Source organism: Diuraphis noxia, unplaced genomic scaffold (genome assembly GCF_037042655.1).
Source record: "Diuraphis noxia isolate RWA-SAM2 unplaced genomic scaffold, SU_Dnox_SAM2 contig0001, whole genome shotgun sequence".
NCBI classification, from domain to species: Eukaryota; Metazoa; Arthropoda; class Insecta; order Hemiptera; family Aphididae; genus Diuraphis; species Diuraphis noxia.
This window is the reverse complement of record NW_028301711.1, coordinates 6,189,269-6,216,604: the sequence shown is the minus strand read 5'-3', so window position 1 is coordinate 6,216,604 and position 27,336 is coordinate 6,189,269. Positions and strand designations below refer to the sequence as shown.

Sequence of the window (27,336 nt, the reverse complement as noted above, 5' to 3'; positions counted from 1 at the left end):
GAGGGCACTGACTCAGAAACTTCCAATTTTTCCAGTCACATAATTAGTGATGCTCTGAAGGGCATTTTAGATGAAGAAGATTTGTAATATTTTAAATATTTTATAAAATTAATAATATTTTAATTTTTATTATAATTTTCATTTTTAACATTATTTATAATAATTTAATGATAAGCTACATTTATATGCATATAATATATACCTTAATGATTTTTTTATATAGAGTGTAAAATGACTTAATAAATAATTTTAAAGATTATTTAAATAAAATGAATTATCACTTTTCATAGATCACTTACCTAAGAGTAAGAGCCAATTTTTCCGCAGCAGTTATAGGTGTTTTTACTCTGTTGTATGAGGCAGTTGTCAAATCCCCTTCTACGAGGTTCAAAATGTAGGCAAACATCTCACGAGTTACTCGGAAATAACTTTTAAATCGTTGCTCTTCATCGACAAGGTGGTTATTTATCAACATTTTGAAAATACCCTCGTTTTTTCGTTTATTATAAATCTCACTGACTTTCTTTCTTAAATTCCAATGTTCATGGAGCATATATTCTTCATCTTCGTCATCGATTGTTAAATGTCGAAGAATAAGCAGTGCAATTAGTTTTTTCTTTCTTTCAAGACGATTCATTGCAATTGCAAAATTATTAATTAATAATTATAATAATATAATGATAATTAATAATAATATTTAAAGGGTAATATTGTATTTACTTAATAAATTATTACAAATACACTACACACTGATCACACTTTCAGTAGTCAACTGAATTGTTCAAAGCGCCACTACTATATTTTATAGGAAAACACTTTTACGCCGCGTAATACGTTTTACGCTCACGTCGACGTGATCGGTTTCTGCGGCACAAAAAACGCGCTCCGAGGAAAACGTACCTTTATTATATTATTGCCAATAACGTGAATATAACACTGATCTGAGTGAACTGTATACTGTATACAGTTCAGTGGAATATAATATACCTACGAAAATAATAATAATCAAAATATTGTTTACTGATAAGTGATCGCCCGTTGGCGATGGCCGTTAATGATGGGAAAATCCTAAAATTATACTGCTATTAGCGGGTGCCGAACGGCTTCACTGTCGCGTAGCTATTATAGTAAACCGAGACCGACTAGACCGTATAATATGTAGAACACGTGACACGTCTCAGTCTGTGGCGTCCGTCTAAAACATATTATTTTATTTTTTGTTTGGCTGTTCAACGTTCAACCATTATATTATTATATTTTTATTATATTCTGTGGTTCAACTTTAACTTGTGACTCCAGTGTTTAGTGTTTACTTTTAATTTTCATGTTCTAAGCGGATTATCGCAAATTGTGAGCAAATCAGCACCGTCGTGTGAAAAATAATTATTATACCTACTAATTATTTTCATAAACAAACTAAGCATTGTATTATTAGTCAATATTATTTCGTAATTTTATAGATTTTAACTGTTGTGGTGAATTGCAATGACCTGGTCAATCGTTCATTTTGTAGTTGACGATACTGTGGAGGTAGTTCCTTCACAGTGGATAAAAAGAAATGGTTACTGTGCATGGCCTAAGACTTTAAAAATGAACGATGTCAAAAAACTAGTACAAAATAAAGTACGACCTAATAAATTTGATTTTAATTTATTCAAGGCTCGTTGTCTGGCTGGTGACATTGGTAAGAATAATCATTACTTTATTGTATTGATATAATTTTAATTTTAAAACAAATTTAAGATACCTAGTTTTCTAAATCAAGCAACTTCACTTTAAATTAGTTGAATTTGATCTGAACCTGATCTGACCTCTTCATCAAAACTAATATTCATTTTTGAATTCCAATTTAAATATTTGAATAGTTATTTTTTATGACAATTAGGTACAATTAACATATTTATTTAATTAAAAATTTTCTAGATAACTATTTAAGTGCTCAAAAAAAAAATGCAAAATTGCTAAATGCAAATCGGATCTTTCTTCTGCCGAAGATATTATAAAGAAACGTAAAAGGTTTAAAAACAAAAAGCAAGTTTCTAGCTCAGATTCTGGTATGTTTATTGTAATGGTAGTATGTATTTTCTATCAGACTGAATATTTTATTTTGCAATTTCTTTTAGACTGTGAAGAATCTGATGATAATATGTCTAAAGGCAGTAATTCCTCGTTATTTTTCTGGTAATACATTTACATATTTTATTGTATTTTAAGATCATTAATTTATGTGTTATTTATTTCTTCATAACTAGATCCAGAACTTAGTCCTGAAATCAACTCTCAACGAAAAAATAAAAATCTTGTACTCATCGATGATAGTAGTTTGGTCAAAAGACGCTATGGTTGGTCTCCATTAAAACCATCAATAAATAATGACGATTTGTTAACAGGTTTGTATATAATTTATAGATGGAATAATATTATTTTATTTACTATTGATTTAATTATATTTTTTGCAGCTGAAAAAAGTATTTTGTTTAATATAACTGGATCGCCTCTGCAATCTATAGATAACAAGTCTTCTCCACAATTAGTTTCTGCAGGTATGATACATTTACTAACTTATAATTTTGGTTTTACATTTATGTTAAATATAATAATATTTTGCTATTTACTATTGTTATTTTTGTTAGAAAAAAACCGTGAAACAAATCACAATTCTTATGGTGTGTTTTCTTATTTGAATTCTTTTTTGTTTTTTTTTTTAGTATTTTTATTTAATATTTAATATTCTCATAAAAAAAAAGAAGCTACTACAAGATCACCAGGCATTATCTCAAAACATCATAATGGTGATATTTACTATTCACAATTGATAATGACATATTAGTAATGATCTTATTTTTTGAATTTTTTTATTAATTGTGAATTTTGTTTATAGAAAATCTATCTTTGAATAAGACACTGAGTGATGATTCAAATACTTTAAAATCAAAAAAATTGAAACTTGGTAATTTCAAACTTTCTTTTTGAATTTTGTTTTTTTTTTGTGCCCTATTTTTTATGAAGCTAAATCATTAAATTTCTAAAAACTATTTCTTTGTTATTATGTGAAAAGTACAGCTGTAACTGTAATATTGTTTATCTAAATAATTAACAGATGATAATGATGCTTTCAAGAAATCGGTTTTCCATCAATTGTTGACAATTAAATTTGAAATACGTTCTATGGATGAAAAATTAAATTTTATTTTAAATTTAGTTGAAAATAACGAAAAAATGTCTCATACAAGTGAAAAAAATCCAGATTTAACAAATTTTGTAATTGATTTTCCAAATAAAATCATTTGATGAGTTGGATGATGTTGAAAATAAAATATCAACCAACACCACATATCGTTTGCATTTGGTAGGTATTCATTCAAAGGAATTTAAAATTCATTAATTTTCTATAAACATGTATTATTTTCTAGGTACAATATATTTCTTCTGTGGGAGGACTAACTATGAAAATAATGGTCAAACGTATAATGGGTTTGTTATTCATTCCTGAATTGCTCACTAAATTTTCATTCAATGGTCGCGGAAATAAAAAAAGGAGTTTTTATGCGTTGTTAATAACAAAAAATATTTTTGGTTAGTATAAATTTTAGATTCTGAACGAAGTGATGAATGTATTGATTTTACAATGATGTGTGTTTTTTTTTTTTTTTTTTTTTTTGTTTTTTTTTTTGTGTCTGTGTACAGCATAACTAGTCGAAATAATGCTTCGATTTCAAACTTTGGGGGTGGTTTCCGATGTAAAATTGAAGATCCTTGGTGCACTATAGAGGTCAAAAGTAAACATTTTCCAACAGTTTTCAAAAAAATCGAGAAAAACAAAAAAAAATGACAGAAAAACGGGAATTTTTACGCAAAATCAGTTTTCGACCAAATCGATTTTTTTATATGGTTGTAATTCAAAAAATAATCACTTTAAATACTTGAAATTTTCACCAAATGTTTATGTTAGTGTTCTCTATATACAGTTTAATTTTCAAAAATTTTTGACTTTTTTTGAGTTATTTATAGACCACTGAAATTTACACTTTTTTTGAGAATTTTTTTTTGAAGTGTCGGTAAAAAAATGTTGGACGACCAAAAAAACTTGAAAATTTAATACAAGGTTCCTTATGAGTTTTTCTTATTGTAGCTAAAAAAAATTAAAAATCGTAAGTCACAATTTTTTTTAATAAGCTTTTATATTTAAAAATTTTACGAAATCTGTCGAAAACGCGAAAATTTGCAAGTAATTTTGAAGTTGAAAAATCATAAAATTTTTTGCGTTTATAACTAAGGATTAAAAATACAACACTAAGTTCTCCATAAGTTTTCCTTCAAGTAGCTATAGAGAAAACTCGAAGTATCATTATAGAAAAAATTTTAAGTGCGTTTGAATTTTAAATTTTTACGAAATAGCGTAACGATAACGATTTATCCTGAAACGATTTTAAATATTTGTTATTATTCAAAAAGTATAAGTCCTAGATACTTGAAAATTTTACCAGTTATTAGGATTGGTATTTTCTTTACATGATTAAATTTTCAAAATATTTTGACCTTTTTTGAGATATTTATAGACGACTGAAATTTTCAATTTTTCTGAAAATTTTTTTTTGAAGTGTCGATAAAACTTTTTTGGCCCTATCAAAATACTTGAAAATTTAATACAAAGTTCCTCATAAGTTATTCTTAAAGTGAATAAAAAATTATAAGGATACATAGGCATAATTTTTTTTTATTAGCATTTGAAGTTCAAATATTGACAAAAATTCGTCAAAACCATGAATATTTTTTTTTGTGTTTGTCATTACGTTTTGGGGCAGTAAAATTGCTTTGAATTGTAATTTCAGTACCTTGTTAAACCAGAAAGTGAATCTAGTTGATACTTTGGGGGATAAAAAGTAAAAAATTCTTAATATTTTTCTAAATAATCGGGATAAACAAACTAAAAATTAACGGAAAAACAGGAAATTTTACGTACAATCAGTTTTCGACAAAATCGATTTTGATTTTCGATGTAACTTTAAAACGAACGACCATTGATACATGAAATTTTCACTGAATGTTTATATAAGTACCTATATTCTATCCACCATGAAATTTTTAAAAATTTTGACTTAAGTTTAACTATTCATAGGTATATGCAATTTTCGATCATGATTAGTTTTTTTTTAATTAATATCGATAACATTTTTATTTTGTGGGTAGAAAATATTGAAGATTTAATACAAGGCTCTTAACATATTGTTACAATAGCAGTTGAAAAATAAAATAAATTCATAGTCACAATTTTTTTTTATAAGCATTCAAATTTTGAATTTTGACAAAAAACGTAATAACCACAAAAATTCACAAATTGTTTTAAGCTAGAAATTCATAAAAAAATTTTTTTTTAAATCTAAGATTTGAAAATTTAATACAAGATTCCTTACAAATTTGTCAATCTTTATCACAAAAAAAAAATGTCCACCGGAAATTCAAATTAAATTTTTATTATCATTTGAATTTCAAATATTGACAAAAATTCGTCAAAACCATGAATATTTGCGAATTATTTTGTAGTTCAAAATTCATAATATTGTTTGTATTTATATCTAAGGTTATAAAATTTAACACCAAGTTTCCCATAAGTTTTGCTTCAAATAGCTATAGAGAAAATTTGAAGCGTCATTATAGGAAAAATGATTTGAGCGTTAGAGTTTTAAATTTTTATGAAATCGCGTAATGATAACGATTTATCCTCAAACCAGGTATATGTATATCTATGATAATATAAGTTATTATAAATTATGATAACTACATGCAATGTTTTTGGAAAAATTGATTAACCATGCCTTATGCAAAATGCCTCCTAATTGAAAAATAAAATATTTTTTTCAAAATAGAATATATATGACAATATTTAAATATAATATATTCTAGACTGACAAATCATCTTCGTTCAGAATCGTTTTTCGTATACAATGATACCTATCATTGCATTCAAATTTAATCCCATCCATTGCAGTAACCTACTGTACATCATAGCGACATCCACGACTTACCCGATTTTTTTTTCTTTTAGTTCTAAAAATTATATAATTATTTTTATTTAATGATAATAATATCATTTTAGATGCTGATTGCTTAAGTTTTCCTGCGTTAATATGGTCAATACTAAGCAAACAAGGTTTATTGTTTTCTGGTCCAAAATCAAAACCATATATTCGATCATTTAATATTTCTAATGAAAAAAGTTTCAATTCTTTTATGTAATATACTAATATAAAACTGATTATGTACTTTGCACATCCCTCAAACATATCATGCATGATATCTACCCCTATTTGATCAAACAAATTAAAATTTTTAATATCCAACCAAATACATTTCTCTTTTAGCCCTGTGGCATGCAAGTCATTTTTTTCTAAGTCTAATAAATATTGCTCGTAATGTCTTAAAAGATTTTTATTTTCATAACATTGAATTTTCATATCCGCCTTTGCCACAGTACAAATTCGACAACATAAATTAGATGAAAAACTTTCAGTGAAACCGGTAATAGAATGTATTCCAAGATTATCCCCTAAAATAAGACCCAATTCAAAATATAATTTTCCTTTAAATTGAGGAATATTTATATCTACACCATTAGTCATCAAATAATTAAATTCTTCTATAACAGGATTAAAGATTATTTTATTTCCGAATTGTGTTCTGTCCGATGAGTGAAAAAGTAAGGCCAAAAAAATACTAGATAATGTTGTCAAGCGTTAAGGAGGAATACATGGTACAGCTACATAAACTGCGCCTAGTTTATGTATACTGGAATGGCTTCCTAGGACATTTCCACTTTCGTAGTCATCGAAATACATAAAGAGGGGAAATACTATTCGCCCATCGTGGTTAATAATTCTGCTTCTCCAATAGGTACCCTGAATGAAATTAGTTAAGATACCACTATCATTTTCCATTTTTTTTTTATAATCTAGGGTTTCAATAAGTACGTTTTCAAGCGAAAAAAATTTTTGTAAGACGCTCCTTAGTGGTATAAACTGTTCTGTGCAGTTGAAAGGTTCTAAAATTGTTAAGCCATCTTTCTTATCACTATTTAATCTTTGACCTATAACTTTTTCCTCTGGTTCAACAAAGGTACCTTGAGTAGCAAAATTACTAAAACGTTTGTGTTCTGTTTTAAAATTTATTAAAGAGTCTTTAATTATTTTAATAATATTGTTGAAAATACTTATACTTTCAACAGATATTTGACCTTCAGAAATCATCTGATCAACATAACTTTCAATACAAACAGCAATACCTTCTGAAAAAACAGATTCTATACCATCAACTACAATTTGTACAGTATTTCTGGGAATAATAGGATTTGCGTACAAAGAAGAAAGGAATTTAATTATTATTTGATTTAAAATTTTGTCAGGCGCAATAAATTGTTTACATTGAACTTCATTTGAAGTTACAGGATCAGATACATTAGTATCAAAGATAAAATCTAAATCAGAGGAACTCTCAATGATAGAATGAGATGTAGAAGGCTGTGTTAAATCAGTTAGATTGTTACAATGTTTTGGCAAATGTTTCCAGAAGGAATTTTTTTAAATAAAAAGATCTTGAGCATTCTTCTTCAATACACTGATAAAAACTGAATTGATGGTTTAAATGTTGAAGTTCAAAGTGTTTAAAAAGACTTTTAATATCATTAGTTTCCTTTTTACATAAAAAACATTTAGGAATTTAGAAATAATAAAAACTGAATTTTTTAAATAATGAGAAAATATATTATTAAGAAGAAATTCCAATATCAGACATAAAAGTGTTTACAGTAGTAAAATTTTTATCAAATGTAATGTGTTAATTATAAAACCCCTTTTGAATGAAATACCAAATGGTTTCACATTCTACAGGATACTCTGCGTTAAATGTTATTATTGTTTTAAAGCAACAATCGACAGCAGCTATAATTGAGTTTAGCTGATAAAATACATCATCAACCACAACAAAATAATTTGAAATAAAAGGTTGCTGTGTATGACCTAATCCTATATAACAATTTTTCTTGTTTACGTGATATAGTTTCTTGTACCTCTGCATTACTTCGAACGTGAGTTATGAATCCATCCCGCATTTCTAATTTTGAAGGTTTCCATTGAAGTTTTGTCTTCTTACTTCTAGAAACTGTAACTCCAATTAAAAAAGGGATGCAGAGAAATGCTGATATGTTTTGATGCCTCTTCGTTGTCTGTAAATACAAATGATGTTTGTTATTCATAAATACAGTGATGTGGCTAGAAAAAATCTAGTAAAGATCTACCTTCATTTGTACTTTGAAGATAATCTAATAAATTCTGTAAACAAAATTAATTTGATTACAAATATAAAAATGTCTTTCTTAAATGGCAACCACTCTTTTTGACTTAATATATTAAAAGATAATTATTTTTTTCAATATTATTTTGTAGGTGTAGGAACGGTCGGGAATGCTGATGCACTAAAGAAATTGTAACGCCTCGTTTATTATACACAATTTGTTTATTATACAGTATTTTTAACACTTTACGTTGATCACGGATCGTTACGTGTGTGTTCGATGACGGTCCCGCGAAAGCTGCCGACCCCGCCGTCGCTAGCCGCCGCCGGCGGCCCGTGCCGCCGGCGACGGCCAGACCGGTTTTCGGTCGCGATCTCGCGGACGTCGATGGAGACGCCGTGGTCGTTGCGATAACGACCGCGACATACTCCCCCCCCCCCCGAGTCCGCGAGGCGCGCCCGAGCAACCGATCTACTCCGGGTCGGGGTGCGGGGCCTCGGCAGTCACCTCCATGGCCTCAATCCACCGCTCGACCGCGGACAGCTGTTGCTCCGGCGTGGGTGGCAGCTGAACGGATGGCTGCTGGACGGCGGGCTGCTGGGCTGGTGGTAGGACGGGTGGCTGCTGGACGGAGGGCTGCACCGCGGGCTGCTGGGCTGGTGGTTGGACGGGTGGCCGCTGGACGGAGGGCTGCACCACGGGCTGCTCCACCGCTGGCCGCTGGAATCTGCCTCGCCTATCCCGCACATCGTGGCGTTGGTACGCCGGCGCCGCTCAGCGGGGTGGTGCTCTCGCCGGAGGTCCTGCCCGAGTCCTGGCGGCTTTTGGCTGCGGGGTGTTCGCTCGGGTGGAGCGACGTCCCTCGGCGAATCCCCGCTCGTACAGAGCCCACGCAGTCGGGCTTGCCCGTATCCGGCCGAACGAGGCGGTGGCCGCGCGTTCGGCTGTCCAACCGCCGACCGTGTCCTCTGGACCATCGCCCGACAGCCTCCTGGCTTCCCGCAACAACTGCGTGGCCATCGCCCGGAGCTTTTCCACATGAGTGGCGATCATGCCACGGGATGGCCGGTTGTTGCGGGTTGGTGGCGGATGGTTTGCTCGTTCTGCCATCTAAAACAAAGGTATGGTTAGCTAATTTTCTCTGACGGTCCTACAGCTCGCTTCATCGCTGAGACATGTAACTTAGTAGGGTGTTTACCCTCCGTCAAGAACACTCCGGTTCCTAGTGGCTTACCCAACTTAACCGGACCTAACCATTTCGGGGCGAACCCCGCGTGAAAACGCTTCTCCGCACTTGACTGCGGATGCGCTTTGTAGTATACCCAATCCCCAACCGACAGACATGCTCTTCCCGGGGATTCTGAGGGTATATGGGTACTGGGAGATTTGGGACCGGGAACCACCGGGTCACCCCCCTCCACCACCGGAACATCATCCGGTTCCACCGGAGAATCTTCGGTTTCTACCGGAGGGTTCCGTACTGCTCCGGACAACTCCGGAGATCCTTCGGCTAGCTCGAGCTGCCAATCTCCGGGGGCCTTGATCTCACGGCCAAACATCATTTTTGCGGGTGACTGTCCGGTGTTTCGGTTTTCACGGCTTCTCACGGAGAACAACACGCGTGGCAGGTAAACATCCCACAGATGGTGAGGCTTATCAACGAGTAAGGTTCGTAACCCTTTCTTCAACTCTTGATTTTGCCTTTCTACCGGGTTGGCACGTGGGTGGTATATTGGAGTCGTCCATCCTTCCACTCCCCACCTCTTTAGTGCATCACCCATTGCCTTTGACACGAACTGCGGGCCATTATCTGACAATAATGCCCTCGGGTATCCGAACCGTGGGAACAACTCCCGTTCGAATGTATCAACAATCGATTTAGTTGTCGCCTTTCCTAAACGGTACGCCTCTACCCAGCGACTGTAACAGTCAGTTACTACCAAAATCGTTGTCTTACCCCGCTGCGTTCGTGGGTATGGACCCATTAGATCGATTCTCAGCACCTCCCAAGGTTGACGTGGGACTCGTGTGCACATCCGATCTTCTGGTTTGCGATTCAGTGGTTTTACACGTGCACAGACGTGGCACGTCCGCACGTAGTTATGCACTGCTTCTCGCATACCGGCCCAAAAGAAACGACTCTTTATGCTTCTGTACGTTTCTTTCAACCCTGGGTGATTTAATACTTCGTGGTCGTGGAACCTTTGTAGCATAATCGGAGCCTTGTCTACCGGGACGACCACCCCCTCTTCTCCATGCGTGATGGATCGGGGGTGACGGTGCAACACATTGTCCCGAATAACGTACAATTTCCGGAGACGACCGAACCTTGCACCGAGTTTAGCAACTATCTCCCTTATGTTCGGGTCGTTCTGTTGCCACTCTCGGACATCTTGCAACGCTACGTTTCCGTCGTCCTTCTTCGGTTGGATTGCTCCACACTGGGCGACACCCACACCGGATCCTTCGGACACGCTGGACAGATCACCGAAGACTCCGGAAATTTCTCTGGACACTCCGGGCCGAATCACAGGGGGGTCGTGGATATTATTCTCCAGCGCCCCTTCGTCCACGGTATCCGGTCCCGCCGGACAACGGGATAGCGCGTCGGCTGCTTCGTTTTCTACTCCGGGCACGTGCCGGATTTCAAAATCAAAAGCCCCGAGTTGTAACGCCCATCGCGTTAGTTTACTGTTGGTACAGCGAGCCTGCTGTAACCATCGGAGTGCCGCGTTATCGGTAAATAGCATAAACTTACCGGACTCAAGATACGGCCTGAACCTGTCAACCGCCCAAACTATGGCTAGACATTGACGTTCGACTGCTGAGTATCTTCCCTGAGCTGGATTCAGTTTCTTGCTGGCGTAGGAAATGATTTTCCTGTCACCACTCTCCCCCCGCTGGAAGAGCACGGCACCAACTCCGACTTCGCTTGCGTCGGTCTGAAGATTGAATGGCTTACCCGGAAGAGGAGGACAGAGCCGTGGTGCGGACACCAAAGACTCCTTCAACTTCCGCAACGCCTCTTGCTCAATTTCTGACCAACGCTATTTGGTCCCTTTGGCCAACAGACTCGTGAGCGGTGCTGTGATTTCGGCGTAGTGCGGCACGAACTGGCTGTACCAACCACAAACGCCTAGCACCCGCAACACGTCTTTTGTCTTCTTTGGGACCGGTAATTCCTGTATTGCCGTCAGTTTTTCCGGCTCCCGGTCTATTCCTTCACCGTCCACGACGTGTCCTAGGAATTTGATTTGGGCCACACCGAATGTACATTTTTTCAGTTGGCACGTGAGACCGTAAGACTGGAGTCGCTCCAAGACTCTCTGTAATTGGTTTAGATGTTGATCGGGACTCTCGGAGTATACCACAATATCATCCAAATAAACCAACACAAATTTACCAACTAACCCACGGAAGATTTCGCTTACCAAGCGACAGAATGTGGCGGGGGCGTTTTTTAGTCCAAAAGGCATTACTCTGAACTGGAATAATCCTCTTTGGGTCCTAAACGCCGTGAGTGGACGTGTCTCTGGTGAGAGACCCACCTGCCAGTATCCTGATTTCAAATCCATGGTGCTGTAAATCTTCGCTCCACCCATTCCTCGGACCATGTCATGGAGATCCGGCATCGGGTGAGCGTCCGACTCCGTCTGCATGTTCAGACGGCGATAGTCAACGCAGAATCTACGTGAACCATCCTTTTTTTTCACCAGTACCACCGGTGCAGCCCATGGAGATATGCTAGGTTCAACAAAACCCTGTTCCTCCATGTCTCGCACCATTTCGGCAATCACCTCGTTTTTCTCTCGGGAGTACCCGTAAGCGTTTAGAGCCACCGGATTTGGATCCTTGAGACGGATCTGGTGCTCTATGACCCAAGTTCTGCCTACTTCTCCGGAGAAAACCTCCGGATATCGGCATAGGACTTCCTTGACTCGCATACCGTACTCTCCTTCGGGTAAACCTGCGGTTGTTAAGTCCACTCCTGCGGTGACCGGAGTTACTGGATTTCTCCAACTCACGGAAACACGTCTTTCTTTCCCCAGATGGATAATGCAACCACTGTAGTCCCATGCGACTTGTTGCTCCACGAGGAAATCATGGCCCAGGAAGACATCTCCAATGAGGTCGTCTAACACTGCCGCCCTGAAGCTTACCTCCAGATCCACTATTCGGGCCCGAAATTCGGAAAACACCGTAATTTCTCGGGTCCGACCGTCCGCCATCCGGACAGTCTCCGGTTCTTCGGTAAAACTCCGGCCAAACTTCTTTGCCACCAACGGTTTGACGTAAGTCCTCGCCGCTTGGGATTCCAGTAGCGCAACTACTGCCCCGATTGCAAACTCTAGTTCTATGGCCGGTAACGGAACATCCGTTACTCTTGTTTTCCCCGTTGACACCGTTGCAATTGCTGGAGACTCTAACCCTCCGGTCCGCAGATCCGAGAAGCGTTGTCTCAACTCAAACTTTGAGTCTGTATCTGAGTCTCTCCTCTTGCAATTTTCCCGTGGATAAGGAATGAACTCCTCGGAAAAATCTTCGGATGTGACCGGACAAATTAACAACTGCTGTGTTAACTTTTCTTGTTCCGCATCACTTGAAACGCTGTTCGTGACATTGTTATCGGAAGGATAACTCACCTCGGTGTTATCTTCACATTTGTCCGAAACATTTCCAATCCTGATTGATTTTCCCGCCTTGTTGTCCAGGTGGTCGGTCCACCTTTCCGTCGCAGAACCAATTTACCCGGTCCATTGTCACGAACTGTGGTTCCTTCACCGGAACGTCGCTTTCAATGGATTTTCTCGGATGGCTTTGGCGATTTCTCCGATATTTTTTCGGAGGTTCGACGGTTTTCACCGGACAACTCCTCACTCCGGAGGTTATCTTCGGGTGACCTAAGTTTTCCTCCGGAGGAATTCCGTCCTTACCGGAATTTGCCGGTTCAGAACTCGTCTGGCCCATTTTCTTCGGACCCTTTCCCGAGTCTCCGGTCCGTAACACTCCAATGTTCCTTTTCTCCGGGTCAGTTTTGGTAGTTTGTGGTTTCTGTACCGGAACGTTACCAACTGCCGAAGTAGAACTTCGTTGCTTACTTCTCTTCGGACGACTCTTTGTTTTTTCGCCGGTTACTTCCTGGCCGGTCGGGACCCGGCGGTCCCGCCGGTCGTTTTGGCGTTTCCCGACTCCGACTTTCTTTTTGGACATGCAGCTTGCCAGTGGTCATGACTACCACATATTCTGCATCCTGATCCAGTTGTAAGTCGTTGCTTCGGATTTGGCACTTGGGATTTCTCAGCACTCTCAGTTTTCCGGTTATCCCACCATTTTAACTTTGGTGGTCCGCCAGTGCTCACTCCCGCCTTAACCGGTATTACGGCCTTGCTTCCATCCAGAACATGGGCAAGCGCTCGTAATTCACTGAACGCTCTCAGTCGCTGAATACGTGCATGAATTCTAAATTCATCACGTATGAGTCCAATCACTGTCATTACCACCGCTTCTTCAGTCAGCCCAAGGTTTAACCTCCGATACAACTGGTACTTGTGTAGAACGTACTCCCCCAGTGTTTCGTTCTTGGTCTGAGCGGTACTTAACAGTTCCGATTGTAGGCTCGACTGTAATTCGTCCCCGTTGAACTTTTCCAATAGTTCAGATTTGAACTCTTGCCATGGTAAGTCCAACGCTCTCATGGTTCCCCACCATGTTCCTGCCTGAGCCTTCAGCTGAGGGGCCAAAACGGTCACCCATCTAGCCACGTGGATACCAGTTTCTTCGAGTATTGCCTCGGCCTGGAGCAAAAACCGCACTGGGTCTTCTTCCCTCTTACCGGCAAACTCTGGTATCGACGCACGGGCCATATTCAACTCATTCTGTGGAATGAGCAGGCTGTCGGGGAAATGTACGAGTTTTACACTGGAAGAACTACTCCGTAACGCCTCCCTTTGACTTCTACCGAACCCTTCGCCGGACACTCCGGACAGATCACCGAAGACACCGGACATTTCACCGGACACTCCGGACTGGTTACCGGAAACTCCGGTACAACTCCGATTTCTTGGGTTTTCCCCGGTCAATCTGCTCCGTATGTTCGCCCATCGGCTCTCAAAACTCACACTTTGAGTTTTGACCGGAAGATTTTGACTTTCGTCCGGGCAAATCTGATTTGCTCTGGATATATCGCTGGTTGATGGTTGTTGGGTATTTCCACGGCATGAGCAACTTGCTTGCTCCACCCGTTCGGTTGACTTGAGCTTTTCTTCGGCTAACTCCCGTTCCAAGCGTTCCACGCTCTCGCTGAGAGTAGCGATTGTCAGTTGCTGCTTGTCGACCGTTGTTTCCAACCCCTCCAGCCTATCCAACATCTGCTCCATGAACTGGTTTATCAAACTCTTTTCAGAGTCGACCTCCTCCTCCCCAGTTTGAGCCACCGATGTTTTCCCTCCCGGTACCTGGGCTGACGTCTCGTCAGTTTCCCCAAACCGTACTGATCCTGGATCCATATTTTCCTTAGCCCTAATATACTCTTCTAATGCTAAGAATTTATCGGCCTTGGACCCCCCGGTCTCAATACCACGTTTCGATAATTCCCTGTTAATATCGACAATATTTAACTCACTAATGCGTTTAGCAACCATTGTGGAGATTAAATTTAATTGCTATTATCTATCTAATTAAATTACGATAGATACGAAATCACGTAACACGGGCTATCGCTGGTAGAGATATGTACTTTCCAATCTATAAATAGCCTAAACCACGTTTAGCAATGTAGGGATTACGCTAAATTATGCAAATTTTGCTACAATTTACCACCTTAGATTGGACAAGCCCTTAATATTTTATTTATAATAAAAAATCAGAATAAAAAAAAAATATTAGGAACCGGTATGATCAGGACACCTATTGTAGGTTATTTTAACCTGATATGTGCTAATTTAATTTAATTTACGTAAAATTATTTTTATTAAAATTAGCACTTACCTTACTCCTTTTCCGACTGCGCCAATGTAGGTGTAGGAACGGTCGGGGATGCTGATGCACTAAAGAAATTGTAACGCCTCGTTTATTATACACAATTTGTTTATTATACAGTATTTTTAACACTTTACGTTGATCACGGATCGTTACGTGTGTGTTCGATGACGGTCCCGCGAAAGCTGCCGACCCCGCCGTCGCTAGCCACCGCCGGCGACGGCCAGACCGGTTTTCGGTCGCGATCTCGCGGACGTCGATGGAGACGCCGCGGTCGTTGCGATAACGACCGCGACAATTTTATTTGATCAATAGTTTAGTTTAGAAACACTTTATTATTCATAACTTTAAATGAGTTTAATTGATAAACTGTCGATTAAAAAAAACACTGAAATACTGAAGTGGTATTAATTAACACTATCTAATATAGGTTAAAGGGAATTATAATTTATAACTTTTTACAAACCCAGTGATTAAAAAATTGAAATTACAAACATATTAAGACTTATATATTATATATATGAAGCCACCAAAAAACAACAATATTGTGGATTAAGCTGTTTTAGCTTTAAGCCCCTTAAATTATAACTTATATCTATTTCTAAACAACATATAATGGGTATAAATAATTTGAATCATCATTCTTACCTCAACAGTTGAAGTCGAAGTTGAAGTGCTTTGGCTAGGTATACTTGAAATGTCATCAACTAATATAATATCAGTTCTAATATCTAAAGATGATGATTCATTAATCTAAAATAAAAAGAATAATTTAATATAGGTAGGTAGGTACCTAGGTAACATTTTTTTAAGTTTAAACGAAATTTTAAAAAACTATTATATTACACAATGACATTTCAGTGTCGGTAAAGTATTCTACCTATAAACAGCTATCCATCACCTAAGTAGGTACATACTTCGGATTTTATATTAAAATTTAATAAAAACATATTAATTAGGTACATAATTATTTACACTAGGCATTGATCCTTGAATAATTAATTTCCACTGTTCTAAATTTGACAAAAATCTTGCTTGATGACCTATTACAGGAATCAGTTCTTTAATCATATTTTCTGTTAAACAAGGAAGATCTTCATGTCAATATAATTAACTATGTAAAACAAAAAAAATTCGAAATCCATAAACTTATTTAGTAGGTTATTCTTATTATCATGTGTATGTAAAATCAAGGCTGTACCTGATTTTTTTTTGTGTTATATTATGTTGTAGTCTAGAATAAACAATTTACATAATACGTTTACATCAAATAACACACATTTTTTTATTACAACTTCCCCGAAATTAATTTCCAGTTACTGCCTTGAGTATTATGTTATGTAGCCACTTATATACATTTTCTACTTTATAGGACATAGGTACTAGGTATATAGTTTAAGTATGTTAATAAAACTTACCTCGAAACGTTTCAATATATTGAGATAAGTCCCACGCTGTTAAGAAGTCTGCTAGATCATCGGACATCATTAAAGTTGAGAAAAAGTTATAAAATTCAACGAGAAAAACCGATATACTATAATATAATGATGACAGAATTAACAGAGTTTGGCAGTCAGACGTCAAATAAAATAAAGAATCGGTGATTCGCGAATCGCGGTGGCGGTGGTGTCGGCGTCGGCGGCGGCAGCTGTGATAGTGCTAGCACTCTGGTAAAACCCAGTTATTACTTAATTTTAACTGGACTTTGTTAACGATACATATCAATTTGGTTGTGGCTTTAAAATGGTGTGGTGTTATTACCAAAGATTTGTTATCTACCACAATCGTTGCTTAGAATAGAACTAACTTCGGTTGTGTGAACAAAAGTAAAATATTAGACTAACAAAACGTTTTGTAAGTATTACGAGTCATACATGACGATGACATACACCACAATAAGGTAGTGTTAAACCAAAAAATACAATCCATATTGTAATAACAACTCAAAAATAATTGTTCTATTCAAACTATTACTGTACACGATACTGTAAATTCTGTACGGATCATAACTTTATTTATGTTCACAATTATTAGTTACTATAACACATATTACTAGTATATACAACAAAAATATATTAACAGTAATTGATATGTACGTACAACAAATTGCTGAATTATACGAACCGGTTAGTTTTATAATCGACACAATTTTTTATTAACGCTCACTATTTATACTTTAACTGAACAGTTTTGTTAATAAGAACAGTAATATTTTTTTCAGTGAACGAGTTTCACCACCGAACGCGTTATCGTGTACCTAAACGTGTCATCACGCGAACAACTCGGACGTGACCGTCAATCCCAGGTAATACTTCTAACACCCGACCAAGGCACCACAATAGGGGAGGGCTTTGGTTATCTACCACTATGACCTCTCTTGCAAGATCGTAAGGTATTCGGTTGACCATCGCCGCCAGAATGCCTGATGGCATTGGTCCATCAGCTTCCACCGATTAGTTAATTTAAGAGAAGACTCCAGACCGGACCTGGGTGGTATAGCCAGAAGTGGTTGACCTATTAGAAAATGTCCGGGAGTTAAATAGTCGAGATCATGTGGATCCGACGACGCGGTTGTGAGTGGGCGAGAATTAAGAATGGCTTCTACGCGAGCTAAGACCGTCGAAAACTCTTCATACGTGAAGATGTGTGTCCCAATAACGCGCACTAAAAGGCGTTTCGTCGACCGGACAGCTGCCTCCCACAATCCCCCAAAATGCGGGGTGCTGGGCGGATTAAAGTGCCAGACACAGGCTGTGCGCGTATTGGCAATAGCCGCTTGTCCCTCAGGACTTTCTATTAACGCGCGCAATTGTCGATCTGCCCCGATAAAATTTGATCCACAATCAGAGAAGACATCGCTCGGTAACCCACGGCGGGCAATAAAGCGATCAAAGGCCGCCAGGAATGCGTCTGTCGATAAATCTGTAACTATTTCAAGGTGAACGGCCTTGCACCCAGAAAAAAATGTTGTTCTAATCAATATTTTTTAAAAAATTTTTTAAAATATAATTTGTAGACACTTGCGCTACATTTTTAGTATACATTTTTATTTTTTAATATTGAAAATAAAAAACTTAAACAATGATAAAAATTTTTTTCAAAATATTCCATATAGCCAATTTGTTAAGTAAATTGATTTTCAGAAAAATTTATATGGTAAAAACGTTTAATTAATTCAAATGGCTGATTTTTTAAAATTTTTTTAAATATCAATATTTTCGTAAGGTTAGGTTAATTGTAAATAGGCTGCGACAGAATGAGCCAACTTGTATACAATCGGGAGGCAATTGATATAAAAATTATTTAACCTTTTGATTTACTGGTGGGAGGCAACTAGACAGTATTACTTTAGTAAGTACTTTGACGTACCTTAGATATACGTACAAGGTACAATTCTAAATACTATTATTTTATACATTATATAACATAATTTATAACTAATGTATATGACGTAAGTACATAGTCAAGTACACCTGTCGCGGTCGTTATCGCAACGACCGCGGCGTCTCTATCGACGTCCGCGGGATCGCGACCGACAACCGGTCTGGCCGCCGCCTGCGGCACGGCCGCCGGCCCGGCCGGCGGCGGTGACGCCGGCGACAGCTTTAGCCGGACCGCCGTCAACGTCGTACGCAGTGACAATATTTATATATGTATATATTACGATTCGGATAATAAACGTGTGTGTCTAAATAATACGTTGTAGTATTATTTATTTAAGATCCAAACCGTTCCTACACCTACATTGGCGCAGTCGAGTAAGGAGTAAGGTAAGTGCTAATTTTAATAAAAATAATTTTACGTAAATTAAAGTAAATTAGCACATATCAGGTTAAAAGAACCTACAATAGGTGTCCTGATCATACCGGTTCCTAATATTTTTATTCAGATTTTTTTTTTTTATTATTAATAAAATATTAAGGGCTTGTCCAATCTAAGGTGGTAAATTGTAGCAAAATTTGCATAATTTAGCGTAATTCCTACAGTGCTAAACTTGGTTTAGGCTATTTATAGATTGGAAAGTACATATCTCTACCAGCGATAGCCCGAGTTACGTAATATCGTATCCATCGTAATTTAATTAGATAGATAATAGCAATTAAATTTAATCTGCACAATGGTTACTAAATGCATTAGTGAGTTAAATATTGTCGATATTAACAGGGAATTATTGAAACGTGGTATTGAGACCGGGGGGTCCAAGGCCGATAAACTCTTGGCTTTAGAAGAGTATATTCGGACCAAGGAAAGCATTGACCCAAGATCAGTACGGTTTGGGGAAACTGACGAGACGTCAGCCCAGGTACCGGAAAGGAAAACATCGGAGGCTCAAACTGAGGAGGATGAGGTCAACTCTGAAAAGAACTTGATAAATCAGTTTATGGAGCAGATGTTAGACAGGCTGGAGGGGTTGGAAACAACGGTCGACAAGCAACAATTGACAATCGCTACTCTCAGCGAGAGCGTGGAACGCTTGGAGCGGGAGTTAGCAGAAGAAAAGCATAGGTCGACCGAGCGGGTGGAGCAAGCAAGTTGCTCATGCCGTGAAAATTCCCAACAACCATCAACCAGCCATATATCCGGAGCCAATCAGATTTGCCCGGACGAAAGTCAAAATCGTCCGGTCAAAACTCAAAGTGTGAGTTTTGAGAGCCGATGGGCGAACATACGGAGCAGATTGACCGGGGAAAACCCGAGAAATCGGAGTTCTTCCGGAGTTTCCGGTAACCGGTCCGGAGTGTCCGGTGAAATGTCCGGAGTCTTCGGTAATCTGTCCGGAGTGTCCGGTGAAGTGTCCGGCGGAAGTCATGAGGAAGCGTTACGGAGTAGTTTTTCCGGAGTAAAACGCGTGCATTTCCCGGACAGCCTGCTCATCCCTCAAAATGAGCTAAATATGGCCCGTGCGTCGATACCAGAGTTTGCCGGTAAGAGGGAGGAAGACCCAGTGCGGTTTTTGCTCCAGGCCGAGGCAATACTTGAAGAAACTGGTATCCACAAGGCTAGATGGGTGACCGTTTTGGCCCCTCAGCTGAAGGCACAGGCAGGAACATGGTGGGGAACCATGAGAGCGTTGGACTTACCATGGCAAGAGTTCAGGTCTGAACTATTGGAAAAGTTCAACGGGGACGAGTTGCAGTCGAGTCTGCAATCAGAATTGTTGAGCACCGCTCAGACCAAGACCGAAACACTGGGGGAGTATGTCCTACACAAGTACCAGTTGTATCGGAGGTTAAACCTTGGTCTGACAGAAGAAGCGGTGGTAATGACAGTGATTGGACTCATGCGTGATGAATTTAGAATTCATGCACGTATACAGCGACTGAAATCGTTCAGCGAATTACGAGCGCTTGCCCATGTTCTGGATGGTAGCAAGGCCGTAATATCGGATAAGGCGGGAGTGAGCACCAACGTACCACCAAAGTTAAAATGGTTGGATAAACGAAAAGCTGAGAGTGCTGAGAAATCCCAGGTGCCGAATCCGAAGCAACGACTATCTTCGGGAGCAGGATGCAGGGTATGTGGTAGTCATGACCACTGGCAAGCTGCATGTCCAAAAAGAAAGTCGGAGTCGGGAAACGCCAAAACGACCGGCGGGACCGCCGGGTCCCGGCCGGCCAGGAAGTAACCGGCGGAAAAGTCACGAGTCGTCCGAAGAGTGGTAAGCAACGAAGTTCAACTCGGGCAGTGAGTAACGTTCCGATACAGGAACCACAAATTACAAGAACTGACCCGAAAAAACGGAACTTCGGAGCAATACGGACCGGAGACTCGGGAAATGGCCCGAAGAAGTCGGACCAAAAGAGTTCTGAACCGGTAAAATCCGGTAAGAACGGCATTCCTCCGGAGAAAAACTTTGGTCACCCGAAGATAAGCTCCGGAGTGAGGAGTTGTCCGGTGAAAACCGTCGAGCCTCCGGAGAAACACCGGAGAAAGCGCCGAAATCACCCGAGAAAACCCATTGAAAACGACGTTCCGGTAAAGGAACCACAGTTCGTGACAATGGACCGGGAAAATGATTCGGTGATGGAAACGGGTTCCGACCACCTGGACAACAGGTCGGGAAAATCTTTAAGAGTCGAAAGTGTTCCGGACAAAAGTGAAAATCCCACCGAGGTGAGTGATGTTTCCAATAAAAATGTCGCGGACAGCATTTCAAGTGATGCGGAACAAGATGAGTTAACACAGGAGTTGTTAATTTGTCCGGTCACAGCCGAAGATTTTTCCGAGGAGTTTATTCCTTATCCACGGGAAAAGTGCAAGAGGAGAGACTCAGATACAGACTCAAAGTTTGAGTTGAGACAACGCTTCTCGGATCTGCGGACCGGAGGGTTAGAGTCTCCAGCAATTGCAACGGTGTCAACGGGGAAAACAAGAGTAACGGATGTTCCGTTACCGGCCATAGAACTAGAGTTTGCACTCGGGGCAGTAGTAGCGCTACTGGACTCCCAAGCGGCGAGGACTTACGTCAAACCGTGGGTGGCAAAGAAGTTTGGCCGGAGTTTTACCGAAGAACCGGAGACTGTCCGGATGGCGGACGGTCGGACCCGAGAAATTACGGAGTTTTCCGAATTTCGGGCCCGAATAGTGGATCTGGAGGTAAGCTTCAGGGCGGCAGTGTTAGACGATCTCATCGGAGATGTCTTCCTGGGCCATGATTTCCTCGTAGAGCAACAAGTCGCTTGGGACTATAGCGGTTGCATAATCCACCTGGGGAAAGAAAGACGTGTTTCCGTGAGTTGGAGAAATCCAGTAACTCCGGTCACCGTAGGAGTGGACTTAACAACCGCAGGATTACCCGAAGGAGAGTACGGTATGCGGGTCAAAGAAGTCCTATGCCAATATCCGGAGGTTTTCTCCGGAGAAGTAGGCAGAACTCGGGTGATAGAGCACCAGATCCGTCTCAAGGATCCAAATCCGGTGGCTCTAAACGCTTACGGGTACTCCCGAGAGAAAAACGAGGTGATTGCCGAAATGGTGCGAGACATGGAAGAACAGGGTTTTGTTGAACCTAGCATCTCTCCATGGGCTGCACCGGTGGTACTCGTGAAGAAAAAGGATGGCTCACGTAGATTCTGCGTTGACTATCGCCGTCTGAACATGCAGACGGAGTCGGACGCTCACCCGATGCCGGATCTCCATGACATGGTCCGAGGAATGGGTGGAGCGAAGATTTACAGCACCATGGATTTGAAATCAGGATACTGGCAGGTGGGTCTCTCACCAGAGACACGTCCACTCACGGCGTTTAGGACCCAAAGAGGATTATTCCAGTTCAGAGTAATGCCTTTTGGACTTAAAAACGCCCCCGCCACATTCTGTCGCTTGGTAAGCGAGGTCTTCCGTGGGTTAGTTGGTAAATTTGTGTTGGTTTATTTGGATGATATTGTGGTATACTCGGAGAGTCCCGATCAACATCTAAACCACTTGCAGAGAGTCTTGGAGCGACTCCAGTCTTACGGTCTGACGTGCCAACCGAAAAAATGTACATTCGGGGTGGCACAGATCAAATTCCTAGGACACGTCGTGGACGGTGAAGGAATAGACCGGGAACCGGAGAAACTGACGGCGATTCAAGAACTACCGGTCCCAAAAAAGACAAAGGACGTGTTACGGGTATTAGGCGTTTGTGGTTGGTACAGCCAATTCGTGCCACACTACGCCGAGATCACAGCACCACTCACGAGTCTGTTGGCCAAAGGGACCAAATGGCGTTGGTCAGAAATTGAGCAAGAGGCGTTCCGGAAGTTGAAGGAGTTTTTGGTGTCCGCACCACGGCTCTGCCCTCCTCTTCCGGGTAAGCCATTCAATCTACAGACCGACGCAAGCGAAGTCGGAGTTGGTGCCGTGCTCTTCCAGCGGGGGGAGAGTGGTGATAGGAAAATCATTTCCTACGCCAGCAAAAAACTCAATCCAGCACAGGGAAGATACTCGGCAGTCGAACGTGAATGTCTAGCCATAGTTTGGGCGGTTGACAGGTTTAGGCCATATCTTGAGTCTGGTAAGTTTATGTTATTCACGGATAACGCGGCACTCCGATGGTTACAGCAAGCCCGCTGTACCAACAGCAAACTAACGCGATGGGCGCTACAACTCGGGGCTTTCGATTTTGAAATCCGGCACGTGCCTGGAGTAGAAAATGAAGCAGCCGACGCGCTATCCCGTTGTCCGGTGGGACCGAATACAGTGGACGAAGAATCGTTGGAGAACAATATCCACGATCCCCCTGTGATTCGGCCCGGAGTGTCCGAAGAAACTTCCGGAGTCTTCGGTGATCTGTCCGGCGTGTCCGGAGGATCCGGTGTGGGTGCAACCCAGTGTGGAGCGATCCAGCCGAAGAGGGATGACGAAAACGTCACATGGCAAGTTGTCCGAGAGTGGCAACAAAATGACCCGAACATACGGGAGATAGTTGGTAAACTCTCCGGAGACGGTGCAAGGTTCGGTCGTCTTCGGAAGTTGTACATCATCCGGGACAAGGTGTTGCACCGCCACCCACGATCCATCGCGCATGGAGAAGAGGGGGTGGTTGTTCCGGTGGACAAGGCCCAGATTCTGCTACAAAGGTTTCACGACCACGATACAGCGAATCACCCAGGGTGGAAAGAAACGTACCGAAGCATAAAGAGTCGTTTCTTTTGGGCCGGTATGCGTGAAGCAGTGCGAAATTACGTGCGGGCGTGCGACGTTTGTGCACGTGTAAAACCACTGAATCGCAAACCAGAAGATCGGATATGCACCCGAGTCCCACGGCAACCTTGGGAGGTGCTGAGCATCGATCTTATGGGTCCATACCCACGAACGCAGAGGGGTAAGACAACGATTTTGGTAGTAACTGATTGTTACAGTCGCTGGGTAGAGGCGTACCCCTTAGGAAAGGCGACGACCAAATCGATTGTGGATACATTCGAACGGGAGTTGTTCCCACGGTTCGGATACCCGAGGGCATTATTGTCAGATAATGGCCCGCAGTTCGTGTCCAAGGCAATGGGAGACGCACTAAGGAGGTGGGGAGTGGAAGGATGGACGACTCCAATATACCACCCGCGTGCCAACCCGGTAGAAAGGCAAAATCAAGAGTTGAAGAAAGGGTTTCGAACCTTACTTGTTGATAAGCCTCATCATCTGTGGGATGTCTACCTGCCACACGTGTTGTTCTCCGTAAGAAACAGGGAAAACCGAAACACCGGACAGTCACCGGCCAAAATGATGTTTGGTCGGGAGATCAAGGCCCCCGGAGATTGGCAGCTCGAGCTGGCCGAAGGATCCCGGGACGCGGGCAAAAATGGTCCGGAGTTGTCCGGAGCAGCGCGGAAACCTCCGGTAGAAATCGAAGATTCTCCGGTGGAACCAGATGATATTCCTGTGGTAGAGGGGGGGGACCCGGTGGTTTCCGGCCCCAAGGGCCCCAGGACCCATATACCCCCAGAATCCCCGGGAAGAAACAATCTGTCGGTAGGGGATTGGGTATACTACAAAGCGCATCCGCAGTCAAGTGCGGAGAAGCGTTTTCACGCGGGGTTCGCCCCGAAATGGTTAGGTCCGGTTAAGTTGGGTAAACCACTAGGAACTGGAGTGTTCTTGACGGAGGGTAAACACCCTACTAAGTTACATGTCTCAGCGATGAAGCGAGCTGTAGGACCGTCAGAGAACACTAACTAATCATACCTTGTTTCAGATGGCAGAACGCGCCAATAACCCGCCACCAAACCGCAACAACCGGCCATCCCGTGGCATGATTGCCACTCACGTGGAGAAGCTCCGGGCAATGGCCGCGCAGTTGTTGCGGGAAGCCAGGAGGCTCTCCGGGGATGGACCGGACGACACGGTGGGCGGTTGGTCGGCCGAACGCGCGGCCACCGCGTCGTTCGGCCGGATACGAGCAAGCCCGACTGCATGGGCCTTGTTCGAGCGGGGTTTCGCCGAGGGACGCCGGTCCACCCGAGCGAACACCCCACAGCCCGAAGCCGCCAGGCCCAGGGCAGGACCACCCGGGCGAGTGCCACCTCGTCGAACAGCACCGGCGTACCAGCGCCACGACGTCCGGGATGGACGTGGCCGGTTCCGGCGGCCAGCGGGGCAGCCGCAAGCCGACCCGACCGACGAGCGGCCCGTGGTGCAGCCGCAAGCCCAGCAGCCCGTGGTGCAGCCGCAAGCCCAGCAGCCCGTGGTGCAGCAGCCAGCAGAGCAGCAGCTAACTCCACCAGCAGGCACCCAGGAGCAGCAGCTAGCCACGGTGGAGCGGTGGATCCAGGCCATGGAGGTGACGCCCGGGGACCCGGTAATCCTCCACGTGGACTAGGTTGCTCGGTCGCGTCTCGTGGACTCGGGGGGGAGTATGTCGCGGTCGTTATCGCAACGACCGCGGCGTCTCTATCGACGTCCGCGGGATCGCGACCGACAACCGGTCTGGCCGCCGCCTGCGGCACGGCCGCCGGCCCGGCCGGCGGCGGTGACGCCGGCGACAGCTTTAGCCGGACCGCCGTCAACGTCGTACGCAGTGACAATATTTATATATGTATATATTACGATTCGGATAATAAACGTGTGTGTCTAAATAATACGTTGTAGTATTATTTATTTAAGATCCAAACCGTTCCTACACCTACACACCTAATATAGTGTTCATAAAATAAACATGTAGATACCTATAACAACGTCTGTAATGTTGGCCCGCCGACTTTGCCCAATTCACTCCAAATCTTTGCCAATATTTTGCAACTTATTTGCAACTATTTGCAACACGCTTTTTGAAATTTTCAACTCCAAACTTTTTTTCTTAGGTTTTATATAAAAATTGTTTTATAAATTCAATTTTGATAAACAGATGCAATGGTAAATAAAAAAATATGATCAAAATAATATAAAATCTAATAAAAAATTTAGAAAATATTGAATAATCCTTAATTAAGAATTAAAAAAATAGTTATAACGACAATTTTCAAAAACCACTGGAGAAAGGCATCGTCATTTCTTTAATAATAATAATAATAATAATAATGTTTATTCAAATAATTAAATAATTGAACAAAACGGGCCTGGGCCCAGTGGTACATAGTATAGTTGGAATTACACTTCGTCACTACGACTAGAAATAATAGTTTTATACAAATGTTAATGAAAATATGAAATAACAATAAAGGGGAAAACAAAATAAAAATTGATAAATATCTTAATGTGAGGGAAGATGATACTCGTGCATTCTATTAAGGTTGGGATGTGAGGGGACTTCCGATAGAGAATTTGTTTTATTAACTGACGAAAAATATTTAGAGAAAAGATTAGCTATGTCCCCACCATTGTTAGCTATTACCCTAGCTATAAAAGTTGAACATTTTATAAATTTCTAAAATCTAAAGAATTTGTAAATTTTCAATAAAACAAATTTGGTCAAAATTTGAACTTTAAATGGTAAAAATAAACGTGCCTAGTATGTATTTTTAATATTTTTCAACTGCTATAATATAAACTTATGGGGGGGGGGGGACCTTGTATTGAGTTTTTTGACCCAACAAATACAATTTCATTGACATTTAGAATGAAAAACGAAAAAAAAAAAAGAAAAATTTAATATGTCTATAAATAACTTAAAAATTGTTGAAATATTTTAAAATTTTATCAAGTATCAAAATGCCAGTATAAATATCCAATGAAAATTTCATGTTTTTACAGTTAGGTTTTAGAGTTACACCAATATCAAAATTCAATTTTCTCAAAAATTGATTTTGCGTGTAAAAATTCCCGTTTTTTCTTAATTTTTTTTTTTGTTTTTCCCGGTGCTTTTGAAAACTATTGGGAATTTAAAAAAATTACCTCCCCATTGTACCAAGTAGATTCACTTCCCAACCGGAAAAGCTATTTATGTTTGAAATCGAAGCATTATTTCGACAAGCTCTTGTGTACACACACAAACTAAATAAATAAATATATAAATAAATTTTAAAAAAAAACTCAACATTGTAAAATCAATACAATCATCGGTCCGCTCAGATTCGAAAATTTTTTTGATATAGTAGGTAATCTGTATCCGATAAAAAAAATTTAATTTCATAATAATCTATATTTCATAAAAA

General features: G+C 40.7%; 1 protein-coding gene and 1 pseudogene across 1 annotated transcript; one reads left to right on the top strand and one right to left on the bottom strand.

The window, feature by feature from the left end:
- Positions 1 to 8,758: 8,758 nt before the first annotated feature.
- Positions 8,759 to 9,397, bottom strand: LOC149059348 (uncharacterized; annotated as a pseudogene).
- Positions 9,398 to 18,889: 9,492 nt separating this feature from the next.
- Positions 18,890 to 25,604, top strand: LOC149059347 (uncharacterized). Its single transcript, XM_089227194.1, has 2 exons — positions 18,890 to 19,035; positions 24,942 to 25,604. Exon 2 carries the CDS (start codon positions 24,942 to 24,944, stop codon positions 25,563 to 25,565), a length of 624 nt encoding a protein of 207 aa, XP_089083320.1. The 5' UTR covers positions 18,890 to 19,035; the 3' UTR covers positions 25,566 to 25,604.
- The last annotated feature ends 1,732 nt before the right edge of the window (positions 25,605 to 27,336 follow it).

Coding starts and splice junctions, on each gene's coding strand:
- LOC149059347 (XM_089227194.1), top strand. CDS start 24,942: ATGGCAGAACGCGCCAATAACCCGCCACCAAACCGCAACAACCGGCCA.